The sequence below is a fragment of the Pyxicephalus adspersus genome, chromosome Z, assembly GCF_032062135.1.
Source record: "Pyxicephalus adspersus chromosome Z, UCB_Pads_2.0, whole genome shotgun sequence".
In the NCBI taxonomy this organism is placed as follows: domain Eukaryota; kingdom Metazoa; phylum Chordata; class Amphibia; order Anura; family Pyxicephalidae; genus Pyxicephalus; species Pyxicephalus adspersus.
In genome coordinates, this window is record NC_092871.1 from 54,611,341 (window position 1) to 54,636,943 (window position 25,603).

Consider the following 25,603-nt stretch of genomic DNA (forward strand, 5'->3'; position numbering starts at 1 on the left):
AATATTTTAATACTTTATGAAGAATGTAAAGCAGGTTCACAGCTGAAAAATAAAAAACATTTGCCTTCATGGTATAGAGTTTTTTGTCAGCCCAATGTTGACTGGTTGCTAGGGCCTATGTATATTGGTTTTACTCTTCTGTTCGTGGTATCAGTTTGAGATGCTTCTAAAAATATCATGACCCATTAACAGATACATTTGTCCTGCACTTGAGATCCTTCTGTCCTGGTTCAACTGGGTTTGCATTCTCCTGGCCTTCTATGGGAATGCAAGACCCACCTAAAGCAAACTAAAGCCCATCAACACAGACCTAGGGTATCTTGCCTGGTGCACCAAATGATCATAAATGACCCCACTCCAACGCAAGAAACAGTGGCTTCTGGTAATGTATTGTGCTTGATAACATGGGAAATCCTGGCAACCTTATTTAAAATGACAAAAGATAATTTCTTTACGGAACATGTGATGTGCTGCAATGCCGATGCATTGCTTTAAGGTGTTGGGTAGCTTTTCAAAATCAATACACCAAAATGGAGTAATGTACACTTTGTGCAGTGTGTTAAAGCATGTAGTTGCCATATGTAACTCCAAACCTCCTGGTCCTAAGCCTAATAATAATTTAACTCCTATCCTTCTGAATAATAATAACTTGATCTAGAAGACAAACCATTGGTACTATATTTACACTTTACACAGAATGTTACGGAGAACATCATATTTAATGATGCTGACACTAGATAAGAAGACACCATCTGAAAAATAATCCAACAATTTTCACTGAAAGGAAAAGACTGATATACCCAGGTTATGCTTTAGGATAAAGCATATCCTAAATCTGTCCTTTAAATGCCATGTGTCATAAAACACATAAGTAGGCACCCATTGATTCCCTTTCCTTTTTAAAATGCTAGATATAATACCTAATATATAATATATATACCTAATAATGCTTTTATTGATGGCAATAATGATGCTTTGGCTTTGTTACTTTGACTCACTGATACGGAACAGGTATAGACATAAGGATTTTAGACTTTTCTTTGACACTTAGCTGCATGGTTATTCCTGGTCAGAATTCAGAAATATAGGACCCAAATAAGGCTTGTAAAATAAAAAACTAGCACATTTTTTCACATGATAATTGTACTTTAAATAGAACTGTAGAAAAAGTATATTTGGAGGTTTTTAGTTTTTTGTTGTTCTTTAAATAAAACATTTTCTATTTTTATTTTTTCTGGTCTTTGATTGAAATATTGATGACAGTCTTGCTTACTGTATTCTTGCTTTTGTCTTTCTGTGCATGGCAGATCATAAAATACTAACTTCAAGTTAGTATGGTAAGCTTTCCTAATGCTCTTATGTTTGTCAAACACTTCCCTTTATTGCCTCACTTCACAAAATCACCCTGCCCTTTTTTCTCCAGTGGGAGGGTGTGCAGGGGATTAGAGAGTGAGCTGTGTGGGGGATGACAACATGTGTTAACTGGCTCTGGTGAAACACAGAAAGGAGACCTGCAGACAGATAAAAGGACACATTACCAATTCTGCCCCCTTTTTGGATGAGAGTGTTAAAGGGGGAAGTTAACACAATGGCACCGCAGTCCCTGTTTGTGCTGCTCACAGCTGGTATACTGGTCGTTCATCGGGCTACTGCAGGTTAGTAATTTTGTATTCTTATTAAAGAATTTATTGGGCATTAGGATTATTGGGAATTTATAAGACATTACTCCTGGGAAATATTTTGTCTTATTTGTTAAACCATTTGTATGACTATTACAACATACATATAGGAGTTTGGAAGGGGTGTAGGTGCATTTTGGATGTGTTTACAACTGGACAAAAATGGGTGCACCCCACCAAAATAACCATAACATAATAAATTGAAAGTTAATCTGCTCTAAAAAAAAAAGCTTGGGATCCAATCAAGTGTCAAGGTTTATAAACATATTTCACTGTTTGCAAAGCTTCACAGTTCAGTGAATATCTCTTGTGTCTTAGATTTTTACATCTTGGCTGTACTAATTAGCATAAAACAATAAAGATGGTGTAAAAAATTAAACATTGAGAAAATGTTTTCATTAGTTACCATTGCATTACCCTTTTCCAGCCAACACAAATGTATAAACATGGAAACTATTGGCTCCCTTGTATTAGAGGAGTGTTTTTGTTGGCACCACAAAATTCATTGGAAATATACCATCCTGCTTATGTGATTGGCTCACTTCTATTCCCAGAACTGTTTCTGTTATTACAACACCATCGCTAACATGTTACTGTAAAGGCAAGGTAAGGTCGGCCAAACAAACAGAGGGAATAAAAAAGGCACTTTACTGAATATTGTGCAATATAAATAAACTTATGGTTACTGGTTCTGAGGTATTGGATGTTACAAACAAGGTAAATGCAATAGGGAAATGTAAAATACAAAGGGGATAACAGTTTCCAACAATAGACACTAGGCGACATCTAAGGTTTGCCTGAAACACTTGGCAAACTGCGCTCAGTTCAAATAGCAAATGTCACTTACCGTATTTTTCGGACCATAAGACGCACTGGACCATAAGACGCACCAGTTTTTTAGAGAAGGGAAATGAAGAAAAAAAAGATTCTGAAACAAATAGTGTCCTAAAATATTTTATGTGCATTAAAAACCAACATCACAGTCATAAAATTCAGGGAACACAGCATGACTTTGTCAGCCAATCATGCTGAGAGTGGGAGGACGCTGGGAGCAAGATACAGGAGACAGTCACTCTGGCCGCGCTGAACAGGAGACGGGACGGGACAGCAGCTGGGAAGGATACATTTTGATACATATGGACCATAAGACGCAGGGACTTTTCCCCCCCACTTCTGGGGGAAAAAAAGTGCGTCTTATGGTCCGAAAAATACGGTAGCTGTATACATTTTTAGACGTCTGCAAGCTCCTCATGATGTGTCTCCCATGACTGGATGCAGGTATTCAATTTCTTACCTAAATAAATGACACTTCTTTGGCTTCAGTTTCAGCCCATAGCTGTGCAAGCGAGCCAACACTGCCTCCAAATGGACTAGATGCTCTTCAAAGGTGGCAGAGAAAATGACCACATCATCAAGATAGATCAGGATACTTTCTAGGTTCATGTCGCCCAGACAGTGTTCCATAGTCCTCTGGAAGGTGGCAGGCGCATTGTTCAGTCCCATAGGAGTGACAAAAGCAGTTTTTGGCATGTCTGCCTCAGCAACAGGGATCTGCCAGTATCCACTGGCCAGATCAAGTGTGGAGAAAAACTTAGCCTTGCCCAATGCAGCAAGGGATTCTTCAATCCGGGCAGGGGGTAGGCATCTCATGTGGTGACAGCACTCAAATGCCTGTAGTCCACACAGAACTGAAAAGTGCCATCCTTTTTCTTTACCAGCACTATTGGCGCTGCCCATGGACTTTTACTCTCCTCAATCACCCCTTGTTGCATCATCTGTCCTAGCATTTGTTTGACTTCTTGATAAAGATGCGGGGGAATACTCTGATATCTCTCTCCCCGATGGGTGGGCTATCCCCATTGGGAATCTCATGAACTATCCCATTGCTGCAGCCCAAATCATAGTCCCCCTGAGAGAACACCACAGTCCCTTTATCCACTAGCCTTCGTACTTTCTCTCACTGGGAGGATGTAAGCTCCTCATCATTTATTTGCAAGAGAGAACCATTCTGTTCTCCAGTCCATTCTTGGCTTGGCCCCACTGACTATTGTGCTGCTCTCACTTTGGCCACATAACCACGGTGAAACGCATACACTCATATGGTATCAAGCAATCTTCAACTTTATTGTAACAAACATTTAGTTTTTATAACATAACAAAATATTACTGTGTATGCTCATTTACCACAGTAGAGAGATAATAGTATCTTTGTTCTAATACAAAACCGCTTTGCTACATTGTTTCAGACACGTACAAGACATCTTGTTATTCTTTAATTGTCAGCAATATCTGAATTTAGCAGATGTCAGCAAGGACACTTGTTTGGCAGAACAATACCAAGCAATACATCTATCTCTAAAACTAGAACTAGAATGGAAAACAAAATGGAGTGTCTCAGGTAACAAAATGGAGTGTCTCAGACCCTTTCAATCCCATCTTAAGTCATGAATATGACTTTACCTCTTATGATTCATCCGTAGGTACTCAATGTACTCATGTCCAACGTCCCTTGGTCTAGGACAGAACGCCTGAAATACTTGCAATAAGGAGGGAATGCACTGAATACAGCAACATAGCAAGATTAGACAGACGATTATAATAATTCCATACATAAAGAGCGTTTTCAACCAGGTAATATCAGGTAACCAACTCAGAAACCAATCCCACCATGAGGATGATCCCACATCTAGTTTAATACCATGCACAATTTCTTGCAATGCCTGTATTTCTTCCTCTATGGACTTTGAATAATCTGATAGGTTGAAACAACACATACCCTTAAAACTCTGGCATCCTAGCTTATGCTTAAGCAATAGATAATCTACAGCAAATCTATTCTCTGACACTGCTCCTCTCAAACCTTGTAAATCTAACAGTATATCAGCTAAAGCAGTGGAGGTATAATTCAGAGATTTAGCTACATCACATACAATAGAATTTATAGTGCGAGTATTATATATATCCAAACCTGGGACTCCTACAATAGATGCTCCCAGGCCAATGTACTCAGAAGCACTTAATAGAGGCAACCCAGAGGTACAATCAGGAGACAATTGTTTGCACCGGATGGGTGGCATTACAACTCATATTATTAGTAACATCACGTAGTGGTACCTTCATGCCTACACCATTATACTTTCCAGTACTATTATATATATATCGCAAATATGCTTTGACATTGGCGTATCCAACATTATTACCTGGAGAGCCATTCATCCAATGGAGGTTGAGGCACATCCGACCAAAACTAAAACCGTTATGGGCTGCTGTGACATTAACAGTGCTTACCATAATCGTATCCTTTGGCTTCCGGATATGACATTCCCCACAATAGTAGTTTATGGGGGAGGGTAATGTGAATTCGGGATACTGTTGTTTGCTATACCACAACTGTGCTATTATGCTCTGAGGAGTGTGGAGTGGCCACTGTTATTAAACATGTGTGTAACATGCCTTGGGTTAAGAGGGTTCTGCAAACACATAGAACTAACATTCAGAGCTCTCATTAGTTTCACAATACTTTTATCTCCCAAATGGACTGATACTTCAGCCTCCATTGTCCTTTTTACTCTTGACCTGTTCCTCTGTGTGCCACACAGAAAAGGTATCTCTTCAGGACAAAGCCCAAATAATCAACACTTTCTGTACACCATTGTAATTTTGACACCTTGTGTCCACATTCATATAACCACAGTAATAGACTAACACAGTCTGCCTGGCAGGCCTTCCGAGTGAAACTACATATGAGGAGATCATCCACATATTGTAGAAGGACAGAACCATGAGGGGCAGTCCAAGGGTACAGTGTAGTCCGGAGAACAATAGAGTAGACTACAGGGGAGTCTACAGAACCCTGAGGCATTCTACACCAAATATACTGGCGATGTTTAAATGTAAAAGCAAAAAGTAGCCGTGTCTCCTTGTCAACTGGGACAGAAAAAAATGCATTCTTTAAATCAATAACAGAGAAAAACTCTGCATGGGCAGGAATGGCTGATAGCAGAGATGGCACGTCTGGAACCACAGGGGCTGTGGGTATGATCTGAGCATTTACTGCTCTAAGATCCTGGACAAATCTAAAGGTATTGTCAGCCTTTCTTACTGGGTTGATAGGTGTGTTTTAGAGAGAAATAATTTCCTCAATAACCCCTGCCTCTAGAAATTCCATTACTATTGGTTCATTTCCCTTTTCTTTTCTCTGGGGAAAGTGGATATTGTTTAATGTAGACAGGTGCAGTGCTGGGCTTAAACATTGCCTTGTAAGGTGTACAAGAGATTAGACCAACATCTTGGTCAGTCCTTGCCCACACTTCAGGAGGAACCTGATCAAGCAGTGGATCCTGTGGCTGACATTCTAGATATAAAAAACAACCTCCGTTTGGCACATGAATGGGCATAACTGAGGATGTGACATGTAGGTGTCCTGTTTTGCTAAATCCCCAACTGCAATCTCAGTAAAAAAAAGAAAATAAATCCCTTCCGAATAGATTCACAGGACAATTTGGGATGATCCTGAAAAATTTACACTTCCCATGCTCTCAGTCCATCCTGCCATACTGACTAATTAACCCTTTTTAGAGCTTAAACCTGTTTGCGGCCAAACAACTAAGATGGTACCCCCAGCCACGAGGTCAGGGGCTTTAGGATGAAAAGTCTGGGACACAAGCTGACAGCCCAGACTCACCCCTCCTCCCTCTCTAGCATCTCTGTGTCTCACAGCCCAGGTTTCACTTTCTCCTGTAGAGAAACAAAACCTTCCCAGTGATCTGCAAACTCTCCTAAAGTTTCTGCCAAGTAAGGAGGATTTTTAGTCACACAAATTATCTTAGGAAAAAACAGAATCCCTTCAGCATCAGATCACTAAAGTGTATACAAGGGTGACTGCACTAGGATCAACTACATCGCACACAGATTCAAGAATTACAGCCTTGGAGCATTCACAAGTGCAGCTACATTCTTTCTATCATCATTTGCACTTAGAAAAGATGACCAAGAGAATAGAGGGAGACGGAATAATATACGGCTGAGAGGCATACCAGAAGCTACTCTGGGGTCAGCATTCAAAGTGACTGAAAGTTCCATTCCACATACCAGGGCAACATAATCAAGATAGTTAATTAGCACTTCTCTTCTGCTTTCTTTATCTAAAAAGGATTCAAGATAGAAGCAACAGAAATTATTCGGAAAGAAACGAGAAAGTTCCCAACCCGTTAGGGAGGAATTCCCGTACTCACCGAAAATTCTGTGTGCTCTATCCCGGACGAGCCCCCAGCTGAAAGGATCTGCAGGTTTCTTGGCTCTATTCTTCTGTGATCTCCCACCATCCCAGTGTCCCTCAGTGCATCAGAACAGGCGCCTGGGAAGAATTGGTCAACGACGCATACACTAGTACGGTATCAAGCAATCTTCAACTTTATTGTAACAAACATTTAGTTTTTATAACATAACAAAATATCACCGTGTATGCTCATTTACCACAGTAGAGAGATAATAGTATCTTTGTTCTAATACAAAACCGCTTTGCTACATTGTTTCAGACACGTACAAGACATCTTGTTATTCTTTAATTGTCAGCAATATCTGAATTTAGCAGATGTCAGCAAGGACACTTGTTTGGCAGAAAAATACCAAGGAATACATCTATCTCTAAAACTAGAACTAGAATGGAAAACAAAATGGAGTGTCTCAGGTAACAAAATGGAGTGTCTCAGACCCTTTCACACGGAATCCAAAAACTTGGAGTTCCAGGTGGGTCACCTTTGGTACAAATACATCTTCAATTAAGGAAAGCTGACCCACTGCTGTCCAAGGGGCTAGGTGGGGGGAAGAGCGTGAGTCTTCCGAATTCTAAAAGGAACTGTGCCCCTGCGGACTACTGCAAGAGTCCTGCCAATACATGGTCCTCGTTCCATGGGCAGAGATTCCACCAGGGCATTGAGACCTTGTAACTCGTGATGCGAGCCAACATTCATAGGGAGGACCAGCTCTTGTCAGGGGGGCACCACAACATCTGTCCCAAAGGGAACTTTCACAGTGCCAATTTTCATGTCCCTGTCCCCAGAGCATGCCTCCAAGCTCCCCAGTGACTCCAGAGCATGCAATAACAGTTTGACTTCCCTGGGAGGTCCCAAGTGTGCAGGACATCCTGGTGACAGTTCAGACCCCAGCCCCTGTATGATGTTCATGTCCAGTATTGCCTGCGCACTCTCCTTGCCAGCATTCCGGGTGATCACTATACCCTTTTGGCCAAGGTATTGTCCCCACAATTCTACTTTCATCCATGTGATCCTCACCACTTCTATGAGAAGTTGATTGGCAGCAGCTAATGAGATCCAGTGAGCATTTGAGCTCATCTTCTTATTGGGGAAGCACTGCTGGAAAAGGGACTCCGGAAAGGCAGTGACTTGGGAGCCAGTGTCAAAGAAACACTCAATTTCCCCCGCCAACAAAACGCCCATGAACTATAGGGCAATCCACCACCACATCTTTGTCCATCACATACTGAGTCGTATAACCATGCTGCCCTACTGCCTGACTCTTAGCAGCAGAGCTCTCTAGTTTAATGGCCTCTTGGGGGTTTTATTGGGACAGTCTCTCTGGAAATGACCTGCTTCACCAGCTACATTGTGGAGACATTGTTTGCTCTGGCCGCCTTCCAGGGGGGTCTTGCCTTCCCCTCAGTGAAGCACTTTCTACCCATTGTTCAGAAGGGGATCTTATTTGTTGCTTCATCATTGAATACTCTGTCTGAATCTGAGCCATTCCCTCTGACAGTCTTTAAATGGCTACCTCCCATGCAGGGGTCAGTGGGACTATAGATGAACCTATTGGTCTTTCTCCCTCACCAGCTCCTGCAGCATTTGAACCAGCATCTCATGGAATTTCAGATAAGGTTTCCTCCTATGTTTCTCTCGCTGGGTCTCTCTAATTTTGTCAGCAAGCAGCCCTTCTACAAACTGATCTTCTGAAAGCCATCCATTCGCATCACTCCAGCCCTGCCTATCAGTACGTGCTCTCTTTCTGTGGCGTATCTCCACTGCTAGGTCTTGTAACTCCAGTGCATATTGTGGATTGGACTCCCCAGGCTTTTGTTTCCTGTTCACAAAGTGGGCCCTGAGATCCCCTAGTGTTCCTCTTTGGCCATACACCGCCTCTAACTGACTGATTATTTTGTCAAGGGAGTCCTGCTCTACTGCTGGCAAGTGCTAGATTAACCTCCCATCTAAGACGTTAATAGCCACCTCTGCCTGTTGCACAGGATAAGGCGCGGATAAGGCCCGCAGCCTGCTAACCCAGTCACCCAAATCCTGGCCTGACCCTGTATATATGGGCAGCTGCTGTGGTAAGCACCCTGCCAAGAATAAGGGGGTGGGAACTGGCAGGGAAATTTGTTGTCTTTCCTCTTTTGGGAAAGCGCTGCTCGACGTTGTTGCTCCTACTATCTGTTCCTCACTGTCTAACATGACCGAATCCTGTTTGTGACACCAAATGTAAAGGCAAGGTAAGGTTGGCCAAACAAATAGACAGCGGAAATATAAAATGCACTTTACTGAATATTTTGCAATGTAAACAAACGTATGGTTACAGGTTCTGAGGTATTGGATGTTACAAACAAGGTGAATGCAATAGTGAAATGTAAAATACAAAGGGGATAACAGTTTCCAACAATGGACACTAGGTGGCGTCTAAGGTGTGCCTGAAACACTTGGCAATCTGCACTCAGTTCAAATAGCAAATGTCACTTAGCTGTATATAGTTTTAGAAGACTGCAAGCTCCTCATGATGTGTCTCCCACGATTGGATGCACACGATGGATTGCACAAACACTCGCACAGTGGGTAATCACCCACCCCACTGGAACTCTAGGACAGTGACAGCTGACAGAATACACCCGATCACAGTAGCTGAGTCTTTCAGGAAGCACTCGTGCTATTCTGGCCCACGGCTGCCCGAACCCTGCATCAACTGAAGGGGACCACACAATCTTGCTGCAGCTCGCATGCTCAGCTACTGCTGCCTCATCAGATCAGGTCATACTGGCCCCCTCCCCCCTGTACTCCTCAGCATTTATCACTTCTGGTCTTGTCCAACATCCCTGGGAATTCTGGGTAAAGCAATTAAAGAGGTCCACACCTCTACCTCTGACAATCCTGCATCCTTGGGTGCTGGCCACCCCACTACAATACTATAGCAGGCAGGCCCCTCCACATAGGATTTAGCAAGTAGCAAGTGACTGCTAGGATTAAAAAATGAGTAGACCCCATATCTCGGTAGAAATTTGACTCCCTCTTTGGCAACACTCTTTCAGGCTGATTACCCACCCACCCAGTTAATTATTAAAGATTTACAAGACTGGTCGACTTCTCCACTTTCATGGCTTGGTAGAATCGCAGCAATTAAAAAGACTGTTATACCTATTTCAAACCCTGCCTATCGCAATCCATAAAAATTTACTAAGAAACTTACAAAATAAATTACTTACGTTTATATGGAATAATAAATTCTGAAGAATTAACGCTGCCATTCTATTTATTCCCAAAACATTAGGAAGCCTGGGAGTCCTGATCTTAATGCTATACCACAGAGCAGCACAAACTGCATCCCTAGGTCAATGCACCATACCAGAACCCAGGCCCCAAAAGACAGCATTGGAAGCATTTTCCTGTCTGTCCATCCCTGTAGAGGAATTAAAGTGGATCCCTTCCAACAAGAGACCTGCAATTATGTGTCCCACTTTGTCTTATTCACTAGCTCTATGGGATGGCCAAAAAACAAATTGTAATATACATTCCATACACTCACCTTTAACACCCCTATGGAACAAGTCAGAATTCCCCCCTGGGAATGACAAACTACAATTTAGGTGGTGGTTAGCCAAGGTGATATACCATATTGAGGACCTCTTGGATGGAAGGGATATAATGAGCACAATCACACTACAGAAAAAATACTCACTCCCACCTTCAGGTTTATGCAAATAAAGTCCTTCTTAAAATCTAAACTCAAGGGAGAACCTCCCCCTTTTTAAAGCACAGCTCAGCTCAGCTCAGCTACCGTGTTTCCCTGAAAATAAGACACTGTCTTATATTTTTTTGGGCTTCCAAAAACACACTAGGTCTTATTTTCAGGGTAGGTCTTATATACTTTTTTTAATGAAAAAAAACACTTACCATATTCATGTATGAATATGGTTTCTACTAGGTCTTATTTTCGGGGCAGGTCTTATATTAGGGCAGGTTGGGGGAAAAGTGCTAGGTCTTATTTTCGGGGTAGGTCTTATTTTCGGGGAAACACGGTATATCATGCTCAGCTATATCTGAAGCTAAGGGATGAATCTCAGCTGTATATTCAGCTTTATTTGACCTTCACAGAAAACTCTTCTATATTTGTCAATAGGTCTCAGAATGGGTAGAATCTTTGTCTGTTGAGGAATGGCAGAATACCGCGAGTTCGGCCTCAACTATATCTTCTAATACTTCTCTCATTAAAGCAAATTATAAAGTTCTAATGTGCTGGTACCTTGTACCCATCAGACTCCATAAGCTAAATAAAGACCTTTCACCCCTGTGCTATAGAATATGTGGTCAGATGGATACCATGTTACATTCCTGGTGGAGTTGCCCAAAAGTTAAACGATTTTGTATTAGAATCTACAACCTCATCTACTCAGTCACCCAAAACAACTTACCTAAACGGTTAGAAATATCCTTATTGGTACAACTAAATGAGACCCTCCCAAAACCATTTACTCGCCTAATTACTTATATTTTCTTGGCAGCGCAAAAAAAAAAAAAATAGCTTGCTATTGCAATGCTTTTAGTATACCATTGTAATTCACTAAAAACAAACTGAATTGGATCATGATAAATAACAATGTAACATGTGTACTTAAAGATAAAATGTATGTCTTCCATAGTACATGGGAACCTTGGATTTCTTATCTTTCAACCAAAATAATGCATGAGGAAGTAAAATATCAGTTAAAGGAACCACAGATGAGGTGTTTTCTTTGTCAAAATATTATTTATGAACAGTAATATACACGTTACATTTTTAAACATTTATTAATATTGTGGTATACACAAGGTATGACATGCCCCTGATTACTTCATCAGGTATGCCTTTTTTAACAGTGCTAGACAGAGTATGCTAACGCAAAATATTGGTACAAATTAGTAGCTGTATTAGTACCAATGTAATTGGTTGTTCGTTGCAATCTTGTATTTAATCGAGTAGTGTCTCAACCTGACGCGTTTCGCGATACTATTAGTGTGTATCTAAAGTAATTGTTTCTGAATTTCTGCAGGCATTTTTGTCTATATATATATATATATATATATATATATATATATATATATATAGGACGGGACAGCAGCAGGAGACGTAGCAGAGGAGGAAACTGTGGAGAGACGGCCCGGGCAAGCTGTGAGGCGGCACACGGGCACAGAGGAACAGATGAGAGGTAAGAAGGAAGGCTACATTTGGACCATAAGACGCAGAGACTTTTTCCCCCTACTTCTGGGGGGAAAAAAGTGCGTCTTATGGTCCGAAAAATACGGTATATATATATATATATATATATATATATATATATAGAAAATCTGTACATTTAAATTACAACTGATCACTCCTAGATGCTCAATTGATGCATATATACCCAAGAAAGATTTTTACCGAGTTTATTAATGTATCTATAAAGTGAAGACATATGGCCTGATTTATCAAGCAAGTGCGGGTAAGATCGCTGCGCGTATATACGTGCCGTTATACAAGGCGTATTTCCGCAAGCTGGAGTCGGAGCCAAGTGCTAATACACTCGCCTTCACTTGCCAGGCTGATTCCTGCCTTGAGAAATGAGCAATAGGGGACGTGAATACACCAATGAAAGTCACATTGTTCTCACATATTGGTATTTGAATGTTTTATGTACATATTCCTTTTATGAATAAATTAATATAGTTTTTATTTCTTTATTTTTTTATTTTTTATTTTATTAGTCTCACTTTTGCACTCATGTTGATTTGCTGCCACACAACTCCTCTGTTCATTAGTGGTAGTGTTATAGGTTTGTTGTCATTGTGCTGTGCTTCCTGATCTTAGCACTATTGTATACAAACACACTGCCACTTGTTGTCCAAGCAGGTTGTGAATTAGTTGTCCAGCTGAGTTGCATACTCATTCTAACACACATGATGGTGATGGAAGGAGGTCCAGGTTGCCAAAGCACATCAAACCACACTGATTTCCAAGTTCACAAGCAGGGTCAGGCACTCTTAGAAATGAACAGATGTTGTGTTGTTGCTTAACTTAGTTTTGCTCATAAATACTGGACTTTATGCATTATTTGGGTGTTTACACAAAACAAACAGTACTAGTACCTATACCTTCTACACTTTGTGCCAAACATATTTTCTTGGCTTTCCAGCCTTTCAGGGTGTTTATGCAGATTTGAATGGGATTTTATATATATATTGACTTACTCACCTCAGCTTAGTAGTGGAAGCACATAAAGGTGAATCCCTCTCCTTAAATATACATATATATGCATGTTTGTACATACATTAGTGCACATGAAGCAAAACAAACAATGTACACATAAGAAGAAAAACTTACCCGATTGAGAATCCTTCTCTGGAAAATTGGCTGGCGCATATTTCAACTGATAGAACACAGTTCACGTACACATAGTGGTTACGCCTTGGCACACAAGAATAAGCATCACACTCCTTAGGTTTGGAGCACAACTATGCACATCAAACAACTGAGTTTTAATTAGTCAATTTTGCTGATTTTAGCCTTTCAACCAATTCATAGAAAGGAACTTCTTTAAAAAAAAGCATAATTGACTTTTTAAATTGAAGGTCCTGGGAGATTGTAAAGGAGATCACATAAAAACAATCCCCAAAAAACAAACTACACAATTTTTCAAAAACTTTATTCAAAATAAACCCATTTGCTAAAAAGGTCACATTAAAATATAGAGGCCACACAGACACCACTAAATTTACATGACAAAAAAAAAACACATGTAAACCCACACTTCCATTTAAAGCCAAATTAGTTCAAAAATGACACAACAAATATTGCATCCCAAAAATACTTACCAAACCAATATGCAATTTTGACCTATCAAGGGTGGAACACTGGATTAGAAAATTATGCAGGACAAACATTGAAAAGTGGTAATAAAGGCAGAATTTTGCAATCAAACAATATGGGCATATATAAGGGTGTTGTCTGACGTGCTTTCTGAGTTTTTTGTTGTGTTTTACTAATCCATGTTGCGACATTTCATGCTTTGCTTTGTTTAGTTTTCAAACTTTGAATGTTTTAATGTCCATTTTGCAATTTTGAAGTCAATGTTACTGCTATGTTATTGTGTTTGTGGCCATATTGTTTTATTTAAATAATATATCTTTTTTACCACCTTTAAATATTTGTCCTGCATAAATATTTTCTAATCCAGTTTTTCCACCCTTGATAGGTCAAAATTGCATACCGGTTTGGTAAGTATTTTTGGAATGCAATATTTGGCTTTATATGGAAGTGTGGGTTTACATGTGTGTTTTTTTTATTTTGTCATGTAAATTTAGTGGTGTCTGTGTGGTCTCTATATTTTAATGTGACTTTTTGGTAAATAGGTTTATTTTGAATAAAGTTTTTTTTTTTATTTTTGTAGTTTGTTTTCTGGGGGGTTTGCTTTTATGTGATCTCCTTTACAATCTCCCAGGACCTACAATTTAAAAAGTCAATTATGCTTGTTTTAAGAAGTTCCCTTCTTTGAAATGTTTGAAAGGCTAAAATCAGCACAGTTGGCTTATTAACTCAGTTGTTTGATGTGCATAGTTGTGCGCCGAACCTTAGGAGTGTGATGCGCATTGTTGTGTGCCAAGGTGGAACTGCTATGTGCGTGTGAATTGTGTTAATCAGCTGAAATATGCGCTGACCAATTTTTCAGAGAAAGATCCTTATTCCAGTAAGTTTTTCTTTTTTGTGTACATTGTTTGTTTTGCTTCATGTGCACTAATGTATGTATGTACATACATGCATAAATATATAGGAAATTATAGGAAGAAATAGACAAAGAGGATTTTTTGGGCATATTGCTTCAAACTGAAAAGATTGTCTATTTCTTTCTATGATTTCTGATAAGTTTGATATACTAGTACTATTTGTTTTATGTAAACACCTAAATAATGTATACAATCTAGTATTTAATTAGCAAAATTAAGTTAAGCAACACCAGAACATCTGTTCATTTCCAAGAGTGCTTGACCCTGCTTGTGAGCTTGGCAATCAATGTGGTTTCATGTTGTGCTTGGCAACCTGGACCTCCTTCTATTACCGTCAGGTAATATCTGCAAACTACACGCTTTAATTGGCTTATTCTCGACCCCTATTGCTCATTTATGAAAGCAGGAATCCAGCTGGCAAGTGAAGGCGAGTGTATTAGCACTCAGTTCCGACTCGCGGAAACATGCCTCGTATATCGGCACATATATACACTCAACGAGCTTACGCGCACTTGCTTGATAAATCAGGCCCATGTGTTAGGATAGAGATGACTGCATCTGTAACCAAATTCATTGCAATATATGTTAATAACAAACAGATTTTTTTTCTTAGTAACACTTTGATAATGCAATCATTATGTATAATGTGTAATAGACTAAGTCAATTCCTTTTAAACCTATTGGTAAAAGCCAGTTAAAAAAAAAAGACAAAATGTTCCTTTTTGGTTATATTCTTGAATTTTATTGAAGAAAAAAAAAAAGATAAAAATTAACCAAAATTAATCACCGGATTCTTTAGCTGACATACAGCTTTCCAAAGCCGATTGTCTGCAGGCATTGAGTTAATATATGGAGGGGCCTTACCATACAAAGAGAGGATATAAGCAAGGTAGGTCAGGAGCCACTCTACTGAACTCCATAAGTGAGGCTAAAAACACGACACATTCAATTAGAAAATAAATTGGACTTGTTCAACGATTATGCACGATTATACTTGAACAATCATATTGTGCACAATTCTGTACATGCTGTAACAATATGATCGTTCAAATATAATCCACCAACAGCGTCCACACACTAGATACAATCGTTTGAACGATGCAGGGAGGGACATGTAAAGGAGAAAGTGTACCGCAGAAACATGCACAATCACTGAACGACCGTACACACGATTGATAGCGGTCGTTCATTTCCAACGACAATCCTTGTTCGTCGGCATCGTTGGTCACTTTTTTTTGGCCAATCGGTTGTTCATCGGTCGTTCGTCGGTCGTTTCTAACAATAATTATTGGACGTGTGTACGCAGCTTTAGTCTACACGGACTGTTTCCCCAGCGTTTAAGGCTTAAACTACACAGACTGTTTCCCCAGCGTTTAACCTGAGGCTTTTAAAGCCCATGTTTGAAGTCCCCAAGCATTCCAATGGGCTAATGTACACCAGGACGTTTCCTTCAGGCACGTTTTTGAGCGTTATCTTAAACGTTTAAAAAATTAAAACGCTGGATAAATGCAAGAAAACGCTTCCATTGAACTCAATGGAGGCTTTTTCAAGCGTTTTTAAGCTTTTATGAAAGCTTCCATTGAAAACAATGGGGGCTTTTATAAACGTTTTAGCAGGACTTTGGAATCTGGAAGCCCCCTTTAATGGAGACTCTCAGATCTCCACCACCTCACCCTGGAGAATGAGTACAGGGGTACATAAAACCCCTTACTCATTCCCTGAAAGGGTTAAAATATAAGTAAAAAATAGGACAAAGCTTTAATGTTAAATTATGTTGTTAATGTGTGTGTGTTTGTGTAACTAAACTTTCTTTTTACAGGTTATCCCAATGACAGGATGATTTCCAGGGCTGCAATGAACACAACCCTGGGACTCCTCCTGACAGTGAGGGATCGCAGGGCACTGTGATTGGCTGAGAAAGGGAAATCATCAGGATTTCCATTTCCTCAGCCAATCAGGGAGCAGAGCAGTCAGAGGAGCTCCTAGAGGACCTGTGACATGTATTACAGTTACAGAACACATGTCACAGCTCCTCTAGGTCTGCGGGAGTGATCAGGGGAGCGGAGCTGTCAGCATAGCAGAGCTCCACTGATTGGCTGAGGAAAGGGAAATCCTGATGATGCTTGAGCTGTCATCAGGGTTTCCTATTTCTACTTGGCACCTAGAGGTAAATCAGTAAAGGGGTCCATAAATAAGTAGCAACTTTTTTCAAATAACAGCCAGTACTACCGTACTATTATTCCCAGCTTTTTGAAGCTTGATGAAATCTTTGTAAATATATTGAAAGCATTTGATGTATTATTATTATTATTATTATTATTATTATTAATAAACAGGATTTATATAGCGCCAACATATTACGCAGCGCTACACATTGTTCTTAAACAACCAGAAGACAATGCCCCTGATTCATCAAGCAGAATCGGATTATCGCTCGCGCATTCGTATTCGCGATCCGAAATCGTACGCCGTCGCACTATTCAGCAACTGAAAAAGCCCACGGCCGGAGCCGCACATCTCCAGCAGCTTTACACTGGCGAGCCTGCATTAAAAGTCACTGTTCCCCTAAAAAATCATTCTTTCTAATGGCACACACATGAAGGCAGGAATCCGGCTGGCAGTGAGGCGAGTGTACGCGCACACTCGAGTCCGGACCGCGGTAAACCGCGATCGCTGGCCGCGCGTACTTTCGCGCTTCCAGCGAGCGCGGATTTTATTGATGAATCAGGGGCAATGTCTTCAAGGGCTTCAACAACTGCAAGTTGAACCATTCTAGGTCAAATCCTTATTTACACACATCGGTCCACTCATCCCTAAAATATTGTTGGAGATTGCTGGTAAAGGCCAAAAAAGATATGTGAAAACAGGAATTAAATCACAACCAGAGCCTAAACAGTTCAAACTCAAAAGCTTATTGTATAACTGCACTTGTCTGTAGCTGTGCACTTATCCACATAGGCCTTTCAGGTTCCTGGTAATGGGTCTCACAATTGCTCAACACCTCTTTCCCGTAATTACAACTATGAATTCCAATGTAAAGTAGGGATAATGGAAAATGTAGTCTGGCATTTATTGTTCCTTTTACTTTGGTTATCACATTGTCTAATATGATTGGCCCTCCAAAATGGGTAAATTCAGAGAACAGAGTAAATGGGATGTGGAGCTATGTGCAAACACATTTAGCCCATATACCAGGCATATGTCTACCACGTTAGCTTCTATATTATTGGTATTTATTTATAAGTCTGGTTAATATCAGAATTCACCTTGATCACTTTTGGGTTTAGTTGGGCTTTAAATGGAAAAGTAAAAAAGTCTGTCACCTTCTAAAACTTGGATCATTCCAGGATTAGATGGGAAAACAATCATTTTTTACCATGTCATTTTTAGATATAAATATAAGGAAATTTTTGTGCTTAAAAAGGCAAATAACAACGTAGTTTTGTAAGTAGTACTAACCAATTTGAAAATATATTTGATATCCTGTCTGAGAGAGACTGGATGGAATGGTATGCATTACTATGCAATATCATTGTGTTGTGTAATTAAAAGTGGATAAGATATTGTAGTGGAGTGAAACCGCTTGTGTTCTACACATACTTATTTGCTGATTTGGAACTTGGTCAATGTACACTTTTGTCACAAAAAACAGTTCTTTCAATTTGTGTTGAAATCATATTGTGTTACTAGATTTTGATCTGAGCAATGTGAGAGTTTCTTGTGACACTTGTTCCCTTTGGCAGCTTATAGATTTCTTTCTGAAAAAACTAAAGCATTGGGGAGGTTTCATACTAGGGATGAGCGAATTTATTAAATTTGGTCTTGCGGCGAATTGGGACGTTCTCGCTTACCGAACATGTAGGTGAGAACGGCTTTTGTAATTTCGGCCGGTGGGACCGAATTTTGGGACCTGCAAGACCAATCAGGGGAACGGAGCCGTCAGCTCCTCTCCTCTGATTGCTCTTGCAGCCCTTTACTAGTTGTATGTGTTCCTAGTTTCCCTAGAGTTTCTCTATCCAATAACACAAGAGTCCTTTGCTCCCCTGATTTCTGTTGCAGTCCTGATTGCTGTTGCAAATCCTCTGATTTTTCCCACGGCCGTGTTCATTCATAAATGCAAGCCGCATAACTCACTCTAAGAGAGGGAGCCTTCCTCAGCCAATCAGAGAGCACTAGAGGTTTTGAATGGACAGACTTCTCCCCATTTAACCTCCAGTGCCTTAAAAAAAAAAATTGGTAGAACTAATGTGTACTTTTTTCAAAAAGGAACTGTTTTCTGCTTGGTGAGCATAGGAGAACCTGCTGACATTGTAATATAAGTATCTGTTACTCTGTAACACACTTTCCAGCACAGTAATATTATGATACATTTATTACATTTTTCTTTTATCCACTGCTATGCGATCCACTGCGAGAAAAATGTAAAAACAGTACACAACAGTTCTACCAATTTATTTTTTTTAGCGCACTAGAGGTTAAATAGGGAGAAGTCCCTCCATTCAAAACCTCCAGTGCCATCTGATTGGCTGAGTAAGGCTTTCCTCAGCCAATCAGAGAGCACCAGAGGTTTTGAATGGGGAGACTTCCAGCCAATCAGAGGGACCTCTAGTGCTCTCTGATTGGCTGAGGAAAGCCTTCATCAGTCAATCAAAGAGCAGTAGAGGTTTGGAATAGGGAGACTTCTCCCCATTTAACCTGTAGTGCCAGGCATCTTCTCAATGATTGCAGCTGTTACTGCAATCATTGAGAAGAGTGTGCAATCCCCGGGGCACTGGAGGTAATTAACCTCTAGTGCCCCGGGGATCGCAAACAGGAGGATTTCTGAATGGAGCTCTGGGAATCCTCCTGTTTTAATTTTCTCGATCTTCTGATGGTTTTGCAAATCGTTTTGCTGAAATTTCGCGGAACCATCAGGAAGTTCGAGGAAATTTTCACAAGACTGCCAGAGGCATTCTCACTCATCCCTGTTTCTTACATTGGTTAGTGTTTTCATACACATAATGAATTCTCAAGTGTATGGTATTAATGACATATATAATGACAAAAACATGGTGCGGCTTGGTTAAATTATTTAGGGGCCATAGTGTATAATGCACACAATGAAAAAGCGGACTTACATCAAGGTATCAAAAAAGAAGCTGTTGTTCAGACATGGAAAGCTGTACGATGTACTTAATTGGAACTAAACTGAAAAATAAAATAAATCACACGTACTTTTAATCCTGCAGATCCCTTGATTGCGCTGGACCTTTCACCGATCAGGTCCCCCACCATCCTTGAATTCTTTGTCCTAGCGCTTCCACCAGGCCTCATCATCTTCGGCCTTCTTCTCCCTTCTTCTTGGGTAAGTCACCCAATCTCGCACTGCACAGGTTCCCCTCAGTGATAAACGGGCATGCACAGAAGGAGCAGCCAAGAGCCTCCCAAGATGCGTGACTTAGGATTTCCAGAAAGCTCTGTGCTCCCATTCAGAAAGAGTAGATGATTTAGCGTTTTTAAAAAAAAAAAAAAAAAAAAAAAGGGTATTGCACTTAAAAAAACATTATTAAAACATTATCTCCTAAAAATATTAAAAAACGCTTTAATAAGTAAGAACTGATGTCAAGATGTCATCACTTTCAGGATCCAAGAGAAGAAATACTGCACAGTGTATTTTAAAATACCATGGAGCATACACCAAACATAGATTCTATGGGCCTAATTTATCAATGAAATCCGCGCTCGCTGGTCGCGCGTACTTTCGCGTCGTTATATCGAGCCGGTTTACCGCGGGCTGGAGTCATATGCGCTCGTACACTCGCCTCCTCACTGCCAAGCCGGATGCTTGCCTTCATAACAAAATGGGCAATAGGGGTCGCGCATCCGCCAATTAAGGCGACTAAGGGTAATATGTGTGCCATTAGAAAGAATGATTTTTTAGGGGAACAGTGACTTTTAATGCAAGCTCACCAGTGTAAAGCTGCCGGAGATGCGCGGCTCCGGCCTCAAGCTCTTTCAGTTGCTGAATTGCGCTACCGTGTACGATTTTGGATCGCGAATACGAATGCGCGAGCGAGCTTCCGATTTTGCTTGATGAATCAGCCTCAGTGTGGCTGCCCATGTTAAGTTTGGAAAGGGATTAATAAATCCTGCTTGACAAACCCAAACTTAGCAATAGACCTCTTTGATGTCCATTGGAGTTATATCTTGTTAGTCATTTCTGGCTATTTTTAGGGATAATTGAAAAACTACTGTCAAAAAGGCATTAGATTGAGATAAGGAAACATGTACCAATGCAAAATTAAAAAACCCGCAAACAACCTTTCTTGACCACAAATTCTCCAATCCAGTGCTGGATTTAGCATTCTACTTTTATCATGGTACATTTTGCTCCATCTTTTGAGGAGTTGCATGTACAAGGTAGAGGGGGACTAGTCATCTCAGTTTGACCAGGTAAGGGGGCTTACTGGGTGTTTTTACCAAGCACATTAGTGTCTACCAGATAAAAGGAAGAGGAAATTAGTCCAGCCAAAACAGAAATCTCCTACACATAGATGTAAAATTGTTGACCAGAATGAAAACACCAACTACCCACTTTCACTAACAGTGATTAATTTATTTGTATGTTGCATTCTTTCAATCAATTTAAAAAATACATAATTAGTAAGCTGATAAAAGTCAGTGTCAGACATACCATGAACCAAAGAGCCTGAGTCAAAGGGTTTACGTAGCAACTCCACCGTCTTTGACAAAATACATAAAATGTTTTTGTAAAAGAATGATCCCTTTATCTTTGAACAGTAAACAAAATAATCAGTGCTGTGCATGTGACTTTTTTAGGTGTCAAAGTACTTTTAGAACTGTGCACTCTCCAAAAGAAAACACATTCAGTAGATAGTTTTGACACCCATCCTGCAGCCTGGGTGTCTGGTAAAAGGGGCCAGTGAAAGCACTCCCCATACAGGATAACATGCTTTCTAATATTGTGGGGGATCCTTGCAAAGGGGTATCTTTCTCCTTTACAAATAACTCTAGTTTCAGTGTTGAATTTCATGGGCCTCCTTTCTGCCCAAAAAGGAGTTGGGGTTATATTGGTGGATTTATGGTAGAATCTGGTTGCCCACTCCGAGGGAAATGAGCACAGTGGTATATTAGTACTACAAGCACATCAAGCCCTCTCCCACTGGTCGGTACTGTCCATGCCCCTTCCCCCCTTTCTGCTATTTGTCATATTTTCTTCCAGTCTCACAGTCATGTGTGGGGATTACCTAGGGCAGACCACATGCAGAGATGCCCACACGTTTTTTTTTCTGAAATGGTATCCTAATCTGCATTCCTTTCTTCTGTGTTGATCTAAAAAGGTCAGTTGGACTTAACAACCTGTTGCTTAACAACCTGGAAGAATTGAACAAAGCTTATATTATGTTATTGGTTAGGTTATTTCTCAATCAAGCTTACTGTCAATGAGTTGCAAAATCTCTTCATTGTTGTATAAAGTAGTTTTAAAATGATGTTTACAAGGTTTAATACTATGTGTTTGTTGTATAATCTCACCACTGGTCTAAAGCAGCTCAGCCTAGGAGAAACTGATAATGAATTAATTGACGTTGATTATAATTGTACTATTAATATTACTATTTTATCAGCTAAGTTCACCTAAACCAATGTTTCAGTTGTCAGTTTAGTTTGGATGAAGCATTTAAATCAGTATTTAATATAATGACTTGTTACTGGCAACAATCAAGATTTTATATTTCCAGGTGAGAACAGTGAATATTTCTGTACAGGTATGAAAATACAATGAATATGTACTGCTGCTTTGGAAGCAATACAGCTATATATGAATGAAGAAATTAAAGCAGAACTTTTTTCCGCTTTTAAAATTTGTGAAAAAAGGACTGGTGATATCCCTTCCACAAAAAATAATACTGCCTGTTTGCCTTCTTTCTTTAAAAAAACACAGAGCTTTGCATATGTTCAACTAAGTGTGCAATTCTGGGATATGCCGAAAATTGGGAGCATATGCAGGATTTACATAATTCTAGCCTGGCCAGTATATAGTATGATGGCCAAAGATCAGGAAACCCACAATGGAATTAAAAAAAATTAGGATTTATCATATAAGTTTTTTTTATTGCAGAAGGGACATTGACTGTCTTTTCTTCAATAAAGGACCTGTCTGCGCTCATATTTAAAAAATGTTTACATTTAATTCCCTTTTCTCTACTGATTGAGTTGGATGCACTGCCTTTAAGCTTCATCAGGTTTCAGAATAATGAAATGAAGAATGTTGGAATGTTGGAAATGAAGAATGGGTAATGAAGAATGTTGGGAAACAGCTCAAAAAGTCAATCAAGAACGTTTTTCTTGATTGACTTAGGACCAATTAATATATAATGTGTATAGGTAGCCTAAAAAGCAGACAAACAAAAATATACCTTGCTGAGGTATAACCCTTTTACATGCTCTAAAACTAACAAACTCGAAATATAAACTAAATATATTTTTCTTCCAGCAAAATATATTTTGCAAAAAAAAAAATCTTCTAATATACTTAGGCCAGACCAGTAGATCACGCTATATCCTCATTCTATTGGAGACAAGAGACATGAGTTTGTTACACACTGTGCGTGTGAACACAGCACTATCTACTGGTGACCAACAGCAGTGCACAAAAGATCATTAGGAGCAAGTGACCCATAATAACTAATTCAATAGTAAAAAATACTACCATAGGAAAAACAAAGACAGGGAAGACTCAGCTTATAAGATTTTATTTTTTTTACATATAAAAAAAAAAACATGTATTTATTCACATAATTTTTTGACATTTCTGTTGATTTCTGTTTTTCATTGTTAGCAGTGATGGCCACATTTTGTTCTAGGTTTAAACCTTAAAGTTAAAGCATTTTCATGTATTTTTTAAAATAAATATCTTGGTTTATATTCTGATTTGTTTATATTTGAGTAAAATAAATTTTTGTAAACATTTTAGCTGGGTTTCAGTTTACAGTTTAAAAAAAAACATACAGGGGGCGCATGCGCAGCGAGATGAGATGGAAATGTCCTGAGTCAGCTCCGTTCAATCTCAGGCTAAAAGCATCTAAAACAGTGTGTTCCGTGGGTAACTAGACCACAACTACCTATCATGGATCCTGGGTACTCACCTGGAGTGGAGCAGATGGGTCCTATCTGAAAATCCAAACATCAATCGATGGCTACAGGCTCGGCCCAGAACTCGGACTTGCATTCCAAGATGGCACAAGCTCCCTCTTCCCTTGAATCTTCAGCCTCCTCTCCATTATTGGCATCTGAAGACAGAATGGATTCTGTTCCGCACCAGTGAGTGATGTGGCGCTGGGAGGTGACCCTGCTTTTTTTTACAGCGCATGCAGGCTGATACAGGAAGAGCTGTCACAGGCCTCTGCCTCAATAACTGCAGGGTTGCGGCGTGACTTAAGGGATATTGGTCACCGCACTGCCTCACTTGAAACACGCATGGATGATGCCACTACGGTTCTAGAAAACTTAGATCAAGGTATGGAGGCTGCCCAGAAGACAATTCTGATACTTGAAGACCAACTGTGAAAATTGCTTGGGTAGGAGCAACCTTCGGATAGGAGTATGTGGTTGATCTGCAGGGATATATTACTGCTTTGTTCCAAGAGTTGTATCCAGAGATTCTGGTCTAGCACCTGGAAAATGGACAGAGTTCATCACTCACTAGGTCCCAAAAAGCAAGACAATGCCCAGGGACACAATTTCATTTTTTCTGCACCAAAGATCTTCTTTTGCTAAAAGCACGCAACACCCCTCTCTTGATGTTTCAGGGCATGGAATACAGTCTACAGCCCTGATTTATCAATGAAATACGCGTACGCACGCGCCAGTCAGCAAGCTCTATTACCGCGAGTTGGGCCCTAGTTCTAGAAAACTCGCCTGCCGGTTTCCTGCAAAAATGAGAAAAGATCTTGAATATGCCAATTAGGGCGATTAATTTTCAGCTGCACGATTCAGGAGCAGATGTTAAACTCAATAGTGAGGTGATAGCAATTGATTAGCGCACACATGTGCCCTGTTCTGTGCGCATCTCCAGTCCATTTTACTGGTCAGTTTAAATCTTTAATGCTTGATGTTTTTTGTGTAAAAGCTATTTTTTATGTTACATTCCATTCAATCAAAAACTTGCTTCATTTATAGGTACATTTGTTGCACTTGTTGTTTTGATACTTTTTCTTTTGGTTGCAACACTGCAAACTAATTTCTATCAAGCTGAATATATACTAAGTGGCACTTTCTAATATGTCATTACACAATAGTATGACTGTAAAAAAATATGTGAACAAACATTTGTGACCTGATTAAAATTTCATTCTAGTTTGGCTTTAGAGAAATCAAATACTTTAGTAAAGGATTATTGACAAACATGTTATACAACATGTATTAACCTCCCAACCGTTAAGCCCGACCTTGGTACGGGCTAAAAAAAGTTGCAATTTTCGTTAACCCCGAACTTTTCTCCCTATAATAAAATCCTCACTTACCTGGTCCCGCTGTGCTCATCCAGCGTCGTGACCGGTAAGAAGCCGGCCAGCATCTTGTGTTCCGCCGGCCGGCATCTCGGGCTCCGCCGGCCGGCAGGCTTCTTACCCGATCCCGCTGATCATCCAGCGTCGTTCTCGTTCCAGCGCCGGGGGCTCTCTGAAACAAGAAGCCTGCAGGCGGAGAAAAAAAACCCGGCCGGCTTCTCCCTGCGTGCGTGCGAGATGACGTCGGCGCGTGTGCGGGAAATTCAAATTGAAGCTCATTCAAACATTTTGTATTGGATTGAATACAAACTCCTGTATCCAATCCAATACAAAATAATACAAAATAAATACAAAGTATGTAATTGGTAAATTCAAACTCTCATTTTGTATTGGATTGGATACA

The 25,603-nt window shown here is 40.0% G+C and overlaps 1 protein-coding gene across 1 annotated transcript in view; it reads left to right on the top strand.

Moving 5' to 3' along the window:
- The first annotated feature begins 1,445 nt into the window (after nt 1-1,445).
- CFP (complement factor properdin) overlaps nt 1,446-25,603 on the top strand; it is a 43,973-nt gene continuing 19,815 nt past the window's right edge. Inside the window, exon 1 of the mRNA XM_072429335.1 lies at nt 1,446-1,655. Coding sequence (XP_072285436.1) covers nt 1,559-1,655 — 97 coding nt within the window. The 5' untranslated portion in view covers nt 1,446-1,558. The remainder of the gene's footprint in view (nt 1,656-25,603) is intronic.